Below are 11,458 nucleotides of genomic sequence, written 5' to 3' on the forward strand. Positions count from 1 at the left end.
AGGGTTGAAAGGCATCACAATTTTCTTTATTTGCTTAAAGTAATTCCCATTCTGTAGTTTTCTAATGTAAATTCCGTGATCATACCTTGAAGTGCAACTTGGGGAAGGTCTAACATTAGCAACTCGAGTTTAACCTAAAAAGTAAAAATAAAAATTAAGGTTTAAGCCAAATAATTTTAAATTTGATGTGGGCTTAATCTTCATTTTTCAAGCCCGAATTTACAAAGGGCTTGGGCAACCCAAGCAGTCTAATCTTGAATTGTATATAAATATATCATAAGAATATGAGAAATTTATGGGGGTGTGTATCATATGCACCCCTAGTTATGACATTTGTAATTTTTAATTATGATCTATTATTATATTAGTTATGACTCATTGTGATATTAGTTACGATTTCAGTGCTCTTTAGTTATAACTTATGTGATGTTTGGTTATAATTCTATTTTTTATTTTATTTTTAGTTACGACTCCTATAGAATTGAGTAATAATATTTAGGGGTTGTTTGGGATAATCTAAATAAGTGCATTTTTTGAATTTTTATGAAATATGGTTTGGGTTGAGTTTGAAGTGATGTGTTAGAGAGGTGATGTGACTTAAATAAGATGATGTGACTTAAATAGGATAGTGACTTTTTGACTTTTTGTCTTTTTCAAGACATGCCAAGCTTGGCCTTATAGTAATCAAACTTATAAATGTCATAACTTGCATATAGTTACACCCATTTGAAGGTGTGTATTATAACATTACCTTAAGAATATATATACCGATAACTATATACATGAGAAACTATAAATATTATTGTAAGATTAGCGATTATCATTGTTGGATTAAATCTAAATATATGAACGGTTGTATAATAACCCTAAGCCTAAAGGATTAGTGTATTGAAATGGCCAAATTTGTTGTACTAATTTGGTTCATTTTGACTGTTGTTTATGAAAAAACAACCAAAACAATCAAAGGCTCAAAATGAATAAGCATTGTAGAGAATCCAAATCATAAGGATTATAGTAGCACAAAAAAAATAATTTAATAGGCCCAAGCAATAGTTAGAATAGAACTTCTAAAATATCATTTTGATGAGAAGCACAAAAAATAATATCAATTTAATGGTAAAGTTTATGAATCGTTCTTTAAATGTTGCAAAGTTTTCCACCAATTTGATATTGTTTTTCCTACTTTCCATTAAAATGATACTTCCTCAAAGAACCTAGCCTAATAAAATTATTGATCTAAAAATTTGTAGACAATCCAAAGCCTAATTCAAGTTCAAAATTGACTGAGCTTGAGTTGGGCTTGGGTGAACAAGCTAGGAAGACTTAGGCATGGACAAGTCTTGATACAACTCCAACTGTGTTAGGGCACTTTTCAATTGATAATATTCATCGGAATTGCACCCCTGATCGTACCAACTGCTTTAATTGGTATTGATCTCATTAACACGGGTTTAACCCAAGTACATTAATTGAACTTGTTTTGTGAAAACATCATTGGACCTCAATTAATGTACTAATTAATATATTAACAGATGATGTAGTATAATTTTAAAAAATTTGAGTATTTATAATTTATATGATAGATGGAGTTAGTAATAATGACATAACGGCCCCTTTTGGGAATTAGGTTATAATTTACTTTCCAGATTATAACTCGCTTCATCTCTCACAAAAAAAACTGATTATAACTATCTTTTCAAAATAACCCAACATTAGTTAGTACACTAATATGTACATTAATTAGTGCATGTAGCACCACCGTAACCAAAAAAATCATGAATACCCTCTATTTTTTTTTATATTCTCCCTTATATTTATAAGGTGAAGTAAATAATTTAAACTAAAACATGAAAAAAAAAATATTAAAAATAAAAAACATGAAAAAAAATTCTCAAAAGTAATTTTCAAAAACGAGAATGGCTCTTCTCCAGTTCGTCATCGAACTAGATGGACTTGTTGGGTCATAGTGAGCCTTAATCCGGACCCATTTCAATTATCCACACCGTTCAATATGTAGAGTTCGTTGAGTATACCTTACAAAAATTACATTGATCGGATATCGATAGATATTTGACCAAATCACATTTTTGTTAACGGCAAGTATGATTTTCAAAATAAATTGTGACAGAAATGTGATCTGATCAAGTAACTATCGATATCCAATCAACGTAATTTTTTATATAAATAATATACTTAATGAGTTTTACATATTAAACAGTTTGAATTACTGAAATAGACCGAATTAGGACCCAATAGGGCCGACACGACCCGAGAGAAGCCCTTACCGTCAAAACTAAACAACTTTGACTGTTTTCACTTTAGTGATTTTTTTTTTTTAAATTAATTAGACTTTTTTTTTTTTTTTCAAATCTTCTAATTAAGATGGACTTAAAAATAACAAACTTAAATTAAAATAATAATATAATCTCTTCATCTCAAATTAATAGTCTATTTTAAAAAAATTAAATTTTTTAAGAAAACAAAATCATTACATTTTGAATTCAAACTTTAAAAGATTAATTTCAAAAATACTTTTTTATTTTTATTTAAATATATTTATAATTATTTTATAAAAAATAATTTGAAAAAATTTAAAATTTTAAAATAAATATACGTTTTGAAATGACAAAAAAATAAAATAATGGACTAACAAAACGGAGGGAGTAATAAATAATAGAGGTCAAATAAAACAAGATTGAAGGGGGGAGGCATGTAGGCGACGGTTTTGCACAATACAGTGGACGCGCACTATCTCTCTCTCCATCTCACAAACCAAAACCACGGGGGCAGGCAGTTTTTGATGTCTGTAGCACAAACCAAAACCTCTCTCTCTCTCTCTAAAAACCAGCTGCTCCGCTCTCTGTATATCCAATACAATGCACAAATCACACTCTCTCTCTCTAATTCATCTATATCACTCTTCCCCCTACAATTCCACTCACCAAATCCACCTTCTCATCTTCCTGTTTTCTCTTTCTTTCTCCTTTCAAATACACTATCCAATGCTGCAAAAGCTGATCAATCATTAAACCTTTCTGGGCTTTGAAGAAGGTGCCTCTGTACATGGTGATGTAACAATTCAATATTAATCTCTTAGTTCTTGGTTTTTTTTTTTTTTTTTTTTCCAATTTCTGTTTATTGGGTTTTGTTCTGAATAGATTTTTGTCAACTGGGTATTGTTCAAGAATTTTGTTAGTTTTGATTTTGATGGAACCTAATGGTTTACCAGGTGGTATGTATTCAACTATGGGCTCTGGGATGTTAGGATTAGAAATGTCACTTCACCATCACCCACCACAACAAAACCCTCAAAACCCTCACCAATTGCAACAACACCCACACCCCCAATTGGTTAGTTATGGTCACCATGAGGCTGACCACCACCAACACCCACAAACTCAGCAATCTGTGAAGCCAAGTTACCCTTTTGCCCCTAAACCCAAACCCCAACAGTTAACCCTGAGTGATGAGGATGAGCCTGGACTCACTCCTGAGGACAGTGCTGGTGGTGATGGGAAGAAGAAATTGTCTCCGTGGCAGAGAATGAAATGGACTGATAGTATGGTGAAGTTGTTGATCATGGTGGTTTTTTATATTGGCGATGAAGCCGGTTCGGATGGGAATGAGAAGAAGAAGGGGGGTGGGGTTTTACAGAAGAAAGGGAAGTGGAAATCGGTGTCGAGGGCGATGATGGAGAGAGGGTTTTGTGTGTCTCCACAGCAATGTGAAGACAAGTTCAATGATTTGAATAAGAGGTATAAGAGGGTTAATGATATATTGGGGAAAGGAACGGCTTGCCGGGTTGTGGAGAATCAGAGTTTGCTTGAAACAATGGACCATTTATCACCCAAAAGAAAGGAAGAAGTGAAGAAACTACTCAATTCCAAGCACTTGTTTTTTAGAGAAATGTGTGCTTATCATAATAGTTGTGGTGGTGCTGCTGCTGCTAATGGTGGTGGTGCTGCTGCTACTAGTGGTGGGGCTTCGGGTCCTCATCATTCGCCAGAGGTGGCTGCGGAGCCATCTCAACAAATTCAACCCCACCAGAGGTGTTTTCATTCGGTTGACAATACCCCAATAGTGCCCAATTCAGGGAGAGCAGAGACGGAGGGATCAAAAATGGCAAAAGGGGGTAGCCCTGAAGAAGAGGATGAAGATGATGAAGAAGATGAGAACGATGATGATGATGATGAGGATGAAGATGAGATTGTAGGAGGAGGTGTGAGAGATCACGAGGAGGATGAGGAAGACGGTGGTGATGAAAAATGTTCGAGGAAAAGGCAAAGAAAAGGGATGCTCGCGTTTCCCTCGCCTTTGATTCAACAATTGAGTACTGAATTGACGAGTGTAGTTCAGGATGGATCCAAGAGTTTGTTGGAGAAGGGACACTGGATGAAGAACCGGTTGATACAATTGGAGGAACAACGAGTGACTTACCAGTACGAAGCGTTTGAGATTGAGAAGCAGAGGCTTAAATGGGTGAAATTTAGCAGCAAGAAGGAGAGGGAAATGGAGAGAGACAAGCTCAAGAACGAGCGAATGAAGCTCGAAAATGAAAGAATGCTACTTCTTCTTCGCCAGAAAGAGCTCGAGTTGATCGATCTTCATCAGCCGCCACAGATTTCTTCAAACAAGAGGAGTGACCCATCATCCATAACTGGATGAATTGTATAGTAGATTAGGAATTTAGATACGTTAGATATTAAGATACATGGTTGTTGTTTCTTTGTTTTCTCTTAAATTATGTTTATGGTGAGTTGCGGAGATCTTTATGGAAGTGTTTGGTTCTTGTTTTTTTTCAGTTGCAATGCTCTAATCAATTTTGAAATGCAAAAACAGGACCTTTATGTTTGATCTCGATCTGTTGTTATTAGTGTGCTGCTTTGATGTATTTAATCCAATGATGAACTCTTTAACAAAATTGGTTTCCAACCAAGGTGTTTTTTGTAGGTCATGGCCATTGGCAAAGCTTACATTATGATCATTTTAGCAAGCACTATTTTTTTTTTTTTAATCATGAAAAAAGGGGATCTGAGGTGTCATCACGCCCCCTGTGGGCCTTAATCCCGGGATAACCGGTTATCAGTTAGGAATTAACCCCCACCATGTGGGGGACCCACCACCAGGGCACTGTGTGGAGCTCACCTACGTGCCGCAAGCCGCCGAGGGTTCGAACTGAAGTACAGAGGGGGGTCTCCGAAGAGTACACTAATTAGTGTACACACTAATATATTAACAGATGATGTGACATAATTTTAAAAATTTTGGATATTTATAATTTGTATAATAAATAGGGTTATTAATAATATCATAACACTAGTTGGTACACCAGTATGTACACTAATTGGTACATGTAGCATTATTGATAAATTTTATATGGGAAAATATTGATCTATTTAGTTTTAATAGTTTTCTTATGAATCGGTTGGTCTTTTCTATTTTGAAAAATTATATTTATTTGATTTGAGCTTAAGTTAACACCCTTTTGTGATTTATTTTTTTAATTTTGTGATTTGTTTTTGAGATAAGAATGGAAATATAAGGTATGGAAGATTTTTTTTAGAGAGATTGGTAGCGGAAGCGTTGGTTGTCGAGTGTGTGAAAATCTATATTTCTATTAATGTGATTTCTAGTATTACATTGTAGTGTTACATTAGAGTATTACGTTTAAAAAAAATACACTAAAAATTTTTTTGTATATTACATTAATTGAAGTGTAATGTTTGGGAAAAAATACATTAAGAATTTTTTTTGAAATGTGACATTATTATGTTTAAAAAAAAATATACTAAGGAATTTTTAGTATGTTACATTGAAGTGTTACATTTAGAAAAAGTACATTAAGGAATTTTTGTGTGTTACATTAATTGGAGTGTTATGTTTAAAAAATGTATACTAAGGAATTTTTTTAGAATGTTATTTGTTACGTTTAAAAAAGATGCACTAAGGAGATTTTTATTGTACTACATTAGAGTGTTATATTTTTGAAGTGTTACATTGGAGTTACGTTTAGAAAAAATACATTAAAAAGTTTTTTTAAAGTGTTATGTTTAATAATGTTTAATATTATGAGAAAATTCATATTTGTTTCTCAACACATAACACGCTCATTTACACTAAAATGAGACCTTTAGGTCCATGAGAAAAAAGAAAAAATCAAATAATTCATAAGATCACTATTTAAAATTTATTGATACTTCACCAATAAAAGAACACCCAATAATTTACCACCGTTAAAAAATATCCAATAATTTATTAGGTAAAATATTTGAAATAAGAGAAATTATTAGATACCCTTCAAATATTTGAAATAGGGGAAGTGTACGGGGAGCAAATATTCTGGCAAGCCCGTACTCCTTTCTTCCGAGCTCCGTTTATGTCCGATCACCTGCGAGCAAATAATGGTGAGCTACCCGGCGGTGTGTGGCCGGAAAAACCCTCTGACGGTCAAGTTAGCACACACCTTAGGATAGATAGAGAGAGAGAGGTGTTTGAGTGTAAGAAATTTCTTACAAAGTGTTCATCTGTCGCGTATGGGGGGCGCAGACATGCTTATATACCCTCTGTGCCCCATATCTACTCCCAGTCATCTCCTGACACGTGGCTCCGCTATCCCATCTGTCAGCATAAACCTTGCTGAACATCACCTAATCTCAACTGCCTGCCTTCACAGCTGGAGCTCGGCAGCCGAGCTGCTCTATCCGTTGCTGTGCCGTGCCGTGCTTCATACCCAAGCACTTCACTGGCTAAGCCCAAGGAGGACCGGGCTAGGCGGCATCTCGGCAAAGCCTAGCCCGAGGCACCTCCTGTGGTCGGCCTTTCTGCCGGTCAAACAGTTACCTCGGCTGACCATGCCTTTCCGGGTGCCGGTCACGCAGCTTGTCTGGCTTCGGCCATCCCCTGATCGAGCAGCTCGGTCCAACCGAGCACTGCCTTGCCGAGCAGCTTCTTTACGGTCTGGGGCGGCACACACTCGGCCCAAGTTCTGCCTGGCCTAAGTTCTGGCAGCCCATCTCTGGGCGGATAGTCGATCATCTCGGCCCCATGTACCGTTGGGCTCTCAACTTGCTCGGCCGTTACCTCGGCCCAACTCCAGATCATAAATCACCCTCTCAATTGCCCCTTAATTCCGTCCGCGAAAGCGTGACTGGGATTACTCACTTCGACCGAGATAACATTTCTCCGGTCTTCTAGATGCCAAACCTCGACCGGGCTAGTTAACATAACTGTCTGCAAACTTGCCCGGTTATACTCCTCGGCTGACATCCTTTACTTCGAAAGTAGCTCGGTTGGCTCTTCGACTCTTCAACCCGTCGCTTCAGTCCTGACGTCGCCATAAATGGGGACACGTGGCGGGCTGCCATTGGTCATCGAGCAGCCAACCGCCGTTTTTGCCAGAATTTGAATTTGGGCGGCCTCTCGTGCCTACATATACAAGACCCCCCTTATACAATTTCTTCCTACTGCTTTTTTTCCATCTGACGCTTCAGAGCTCAAGCCATTTCCTCTCAGCCTCGACTGCCATTCTTCGTGATTGGAAGAACAGCTCCTGCCCTTCACAGGTAAGACCTTCGATCCCTCTTGAGTTGCTATTTTCTTTCATATTACACACATCAGGGTACAAAAACGTAGCTCTTAGGGCATAGGCCATAGAAACCGTCCCAAACCTCCCACTGTTCTTGGTGTTCTTCATCTTCCTGAAGAACACTGAAGAACTGGGGCGAACCGGGCTCCTGGTCTTCTTTTGATCCAAAAAACCAATCTGACCGAGCAAATAACATGTTTGTCTCAACCCCAGCAAAAATCGAGAAAACAAAAGGACTTGGTCGCTCAACCGGGCTAACATCTGGTCTGCTTGGGCGACCGGGCTCCTTAGTTAGAATAGATAACCGAGGTGGTTTGGCACTCTTAATGACCGAGCTAAAGTCCAGCTCCTTTTGCGCGACCGCGCTCACACTTACACTTGCCATCCTTTTTCCTGCAGAGTCCAAGGGGACCACTGTCATTCCTGAGGCTCTCAGGACCGAGCAGCAACCAATTACCACAGTGCCAAACCCCTCAGCCGGGATATACTAAGCCGGCCACAAATGGGGAAATTCCGCTTCCTAGTGGATACTCCGGCCGCGCTGGCTGCGTTCAGGAAGTAGTACGGCGTCCCGGCCGATGTCCACCTGGAGCTCGCAGAAGAAGAGACCACGCCTTAGGGTAGAACAAAACAATGCCCCTTCACCGTGTTGTCGGTCGTCGAAGGAGGACTCCGCTTCTCTCTGAACCCGCTCATCACCGAGTTCCTACGCCGAACCGGGCTAGCACCCACCCAAGTGTCTACCAACACTTACCGGATAATAAACGGCGTGCACGAGCTAAACAACCGGTTAGGCATTAGCCTAGGTTTAGCTGAGATCCTGCGCCAATACACCCTAGGCCACACCGGCGACGGTCTCGCCTATTGTCTCAAGATTAGGCCGGGCAGAGAGAGAATCGTGACTGGCACACCAGACAAGGATCTTCACGACGATGATTTCTTCTGGGTGTCTGGTAATAACGAGACAGCCGAGGTACCGGGCTGGATGATTAGCAAAAATTTTGGCAGCACATGTAGGCCGCGCAAATTATCTCGGTTAATACACTTTCCTGATGTTTCTGTACCTTAATCATTCTCTTCCTTGTTTCTTTTGCAGCCTTGCAAGCCAACTATAATTTCCCCAACGTAGAGGCAATCAGGACCGCGTTTCGCTATCGCGACCGAGATTGCAACCAATTGCTCGGCTACAGTCCCACATACAGATACTCCGCTCCCCGCTGGAGTAAAGTTACTGACTTCCTCCGAGCTCCAACACCTCCACCGGATCCTACTCTGCCAGACGTTCCCCTCATTCGCCTGACCGAGGAACAAGAAATGGCCAAGCGCAGCAGAATCAAGAACCTGCTCACCGCCACATCCGCCGAGATGCCGAACGTTGTAACTCGCTCGCCAGCCGCCGGTCAATCCAGTGGCGCTGTGGTCGCCCTTGCCTCTCAATCGACCGGGCAATCCAGCCGAGAACCCACTTCACAACGTGCCGGTAAAAGAGCTCGGGCAGACCCATCCGCCGAGCTAGTCGCCGAGCTGACTACCGAGCATCCAACTGACGCCCCCGTCCCAGTGCCGGCTTGGCGTCCACAGTTGAAGCACCGGGGTCAAGACATCCCTGCAACGGCTTCGATCAAGGGCGACAAAGAGCATTTACTCGCCTTCGATCTTTCCAAAGCTCTTCTACTACCGAGCGACGTGGTCGGCAGCGACCACGTCCCTGACACTCGGTTGGTCAAATCATCAGTAAAGTCCATGGCTAGGGTAAGTAAATGTTCCTCTGAAAATTTCAAAAGTGTTTGCCCGGTTCCATTTCTAATCAACTTTGCTTCTTGCAGGCCATTCAAAAACAACATCTGGTTTTGGAGCGCATTTATAGACTTCGGCAAAAGGCCAATGACACCGCCAGCCAGGTCGAGAGCCTCCAAGCCGAGCTCGGCCGGGCAAAGTCTTCACTTGAGATGGCCAACGCCAACAACAACAGACTGCTCGGTCAGCTTGATGCGGCCGAGAAAAAACGGGATGAGCTCCAGACCGAGGTAGACGCGCTCAAAAAGTCAAAGAAGAAAGCTTGCCGGGCTGCTAACAACGCCGGCTTTAACGAAGCCGAGCAGAGCTACAAGAAGCAAGTCTTTGCAACACAAGACATCTACTTCAAGGCTGGCTGGAAGTCCGCCTGCGAACACCTCGGCCAGGGCTCTGACACCGACGTATTTACCAACCCTCCTCCAGCTTCGCTACCGGTCTACCTCGTGCCTTATGCAAACGACGTCTTCAGCGCTTTGCAAGATGAGGCCGAGGAAGGACTTGAAGAGGGAGACGGTGAGACAGATTCTGAGGCAGAGGAGGCCGAGGTGCAAGAGCAGCCCGGCAATGATGAGCCCGGTGCCCAAGACGCAAGTCCAACCATCAACTTTGATGCTGGCGAGGACGAGTTTACCAATCTCTCCCCCCTAGTTTAGTTTTCTTTTCTTTTTTGTATTTTTGCTTTCAACGCTTTTGATGTAACCGGGCTATGTCCCCACCTTTTGTATTGATTTTCTTATCAATGAAAAATTCATATTTTGCCAAGTGTTTGCACGGTTGCCATCAATTCCATTTTCAGCAAAGCATCTCGGTATATATCATTGTTTGAACAAAACACCTCGTAACCATCTCGGTTGGTAATAACAAAGTTGAACAGACCACCAACTCTTCCAACCGGAGTAAACCATCTCGGTTGGGAATCCGAATTTGGACGAAACACCAACTCTTCCAACCGGAGTAAAACCATCTCGGTTGCGAATCTGAAGTTGGACAAAACACCAACTCTTCCAACCGGAGTAAAACCATCTCGGTTGGGAATCCGAAGTTGTACAAAACACCAACTCTTCCAACCGGAGTAAAACCATCTCGGTTGGGCATCCGAAGTTGGACAAAACACCAACTCTTCCAACCGGAGTAAAACCATCTCGGTTGGGTATCCGAAGTTGGACAAAACACCAACTCTTCCAACCGGAGTAAAACCATCTCGGTTGGGAATCTGAAGTTGGACAAAACACCAACTCCGCCAACCGGGGTAAAACCATCTCGGTCCTTTACATTAAAACATCAGTCCAAGTGCTTAGGCAAAATTACTTTGATAAATTGACAAAAAGAATTACATGCTGTTAGTGCAAGCCAAAAAATTTCTTTGCACAAGAAAAGAAAGCAAAAGCTTAAAAATAATACAGTTTCAAGTTGGCCGCATTCCATGCCCAAGGTATTGCTCTTCCCTCTAGATCCTCCAAGTGGTAAGCCCCCTTGCCCGCCAGACCGGTGATCTTGTAAGGTCTTTCCCAATTTGCCCCTAGTTTGCCTTCTCCTGGCACCAGGGTGTTACCCATAATCTTCCTCAAAACCCAATCACCAACCTTGAATGGTCTGGGGTGCACCGTCTTGTTGTATTTCTTGGAGAGTTCTTGTTGGTAGGCGGCCACATGGATGAGGGCCTTTTCCCGACGCTCTTCCACGAGGTCCAATTCCAAGGCAATAGCTTCGGCATTCAGTTCGGGCTCGAAACTCTCGCTTCTTAGGGTGGGCATGCCAACTTCCAGGGGTATGACCGCCTCCATGCCATAAGCCAAAGCATATGGAGTTTCCCCGGTAGAACGTCGCGGGGTTGTTCGGTATGCCCAAAGGACGCTGGGTAATTCCTCAGCCCATTTTCCCTTTGTCTTTTCCAGCCGTTTCTTCAACCCATCCAGTATAGTCTTGTTTGATGCCTCAGCTTGACCATTGGACTGCGGTTAAGCCGGGGTGAAGTTGTAGAATTCTATCTTTAAATCTTCGCAAAATCCTCTAAATAGGTGACCATCAAACTGGGTGACGTTGTCAGAGATCAAGATCTTGGGGACGCCAAACCGC

The 11,458-nt window shown here is 41.4% G+C and overlaps 1 protein-coding gene across 2 annotated transcripts; it reads left to right on the forward strand.

Moving 5' to 3' along the window:
* Positions 1-2,697: 2,697 nt before the first annotated feature.
* On the forward strand, positions 2,698-4,777 carry LOC114314459 (uncharacterized). Of its 2 annotated transcripts, XM_082891735.1 has the most exons (2): positions 2,698-3,066; positions 3,230-4,777. In XM_082891735.1, the coding sequence occupies exon 2, from the start codon at positions 3,235-3,237 to the stop codon at positions 4,663-4,665; it is 1,431 nt and encodes a 476-aa protein (XP_082747861.1). In that variant the 5' UTR covers positions 2,698-3,066; positions 3,230-3,234; the 3' UTR covers positions 4,666-4,777. The 2 variants fall into 2 exon arrangements, with proteins under 2 accessions (XP_082747861.1, XP_082747860.1); XM_082891734.1 differs by having other exon boundaries at positions 2,707-4,777.
* Positions 4,778-11,458: the final 6,681 nt, after the last annotated feature.

The sequence above is a fragment of the Camellia sinensis genome, chromosome 10 (genome assembly GCF_055761805.1).
Source record: "Camellia sinensis isolate YWXY chromosome 10, ASM5576180v1, whole genome shotgun sequence".
NCBI classification, from domain to species: Eukaryota; Viridiplantae; Streptophyta; class Magnoliopsida; order Ericales; family Theaceae; genus Camellia; species Camellia sinensis.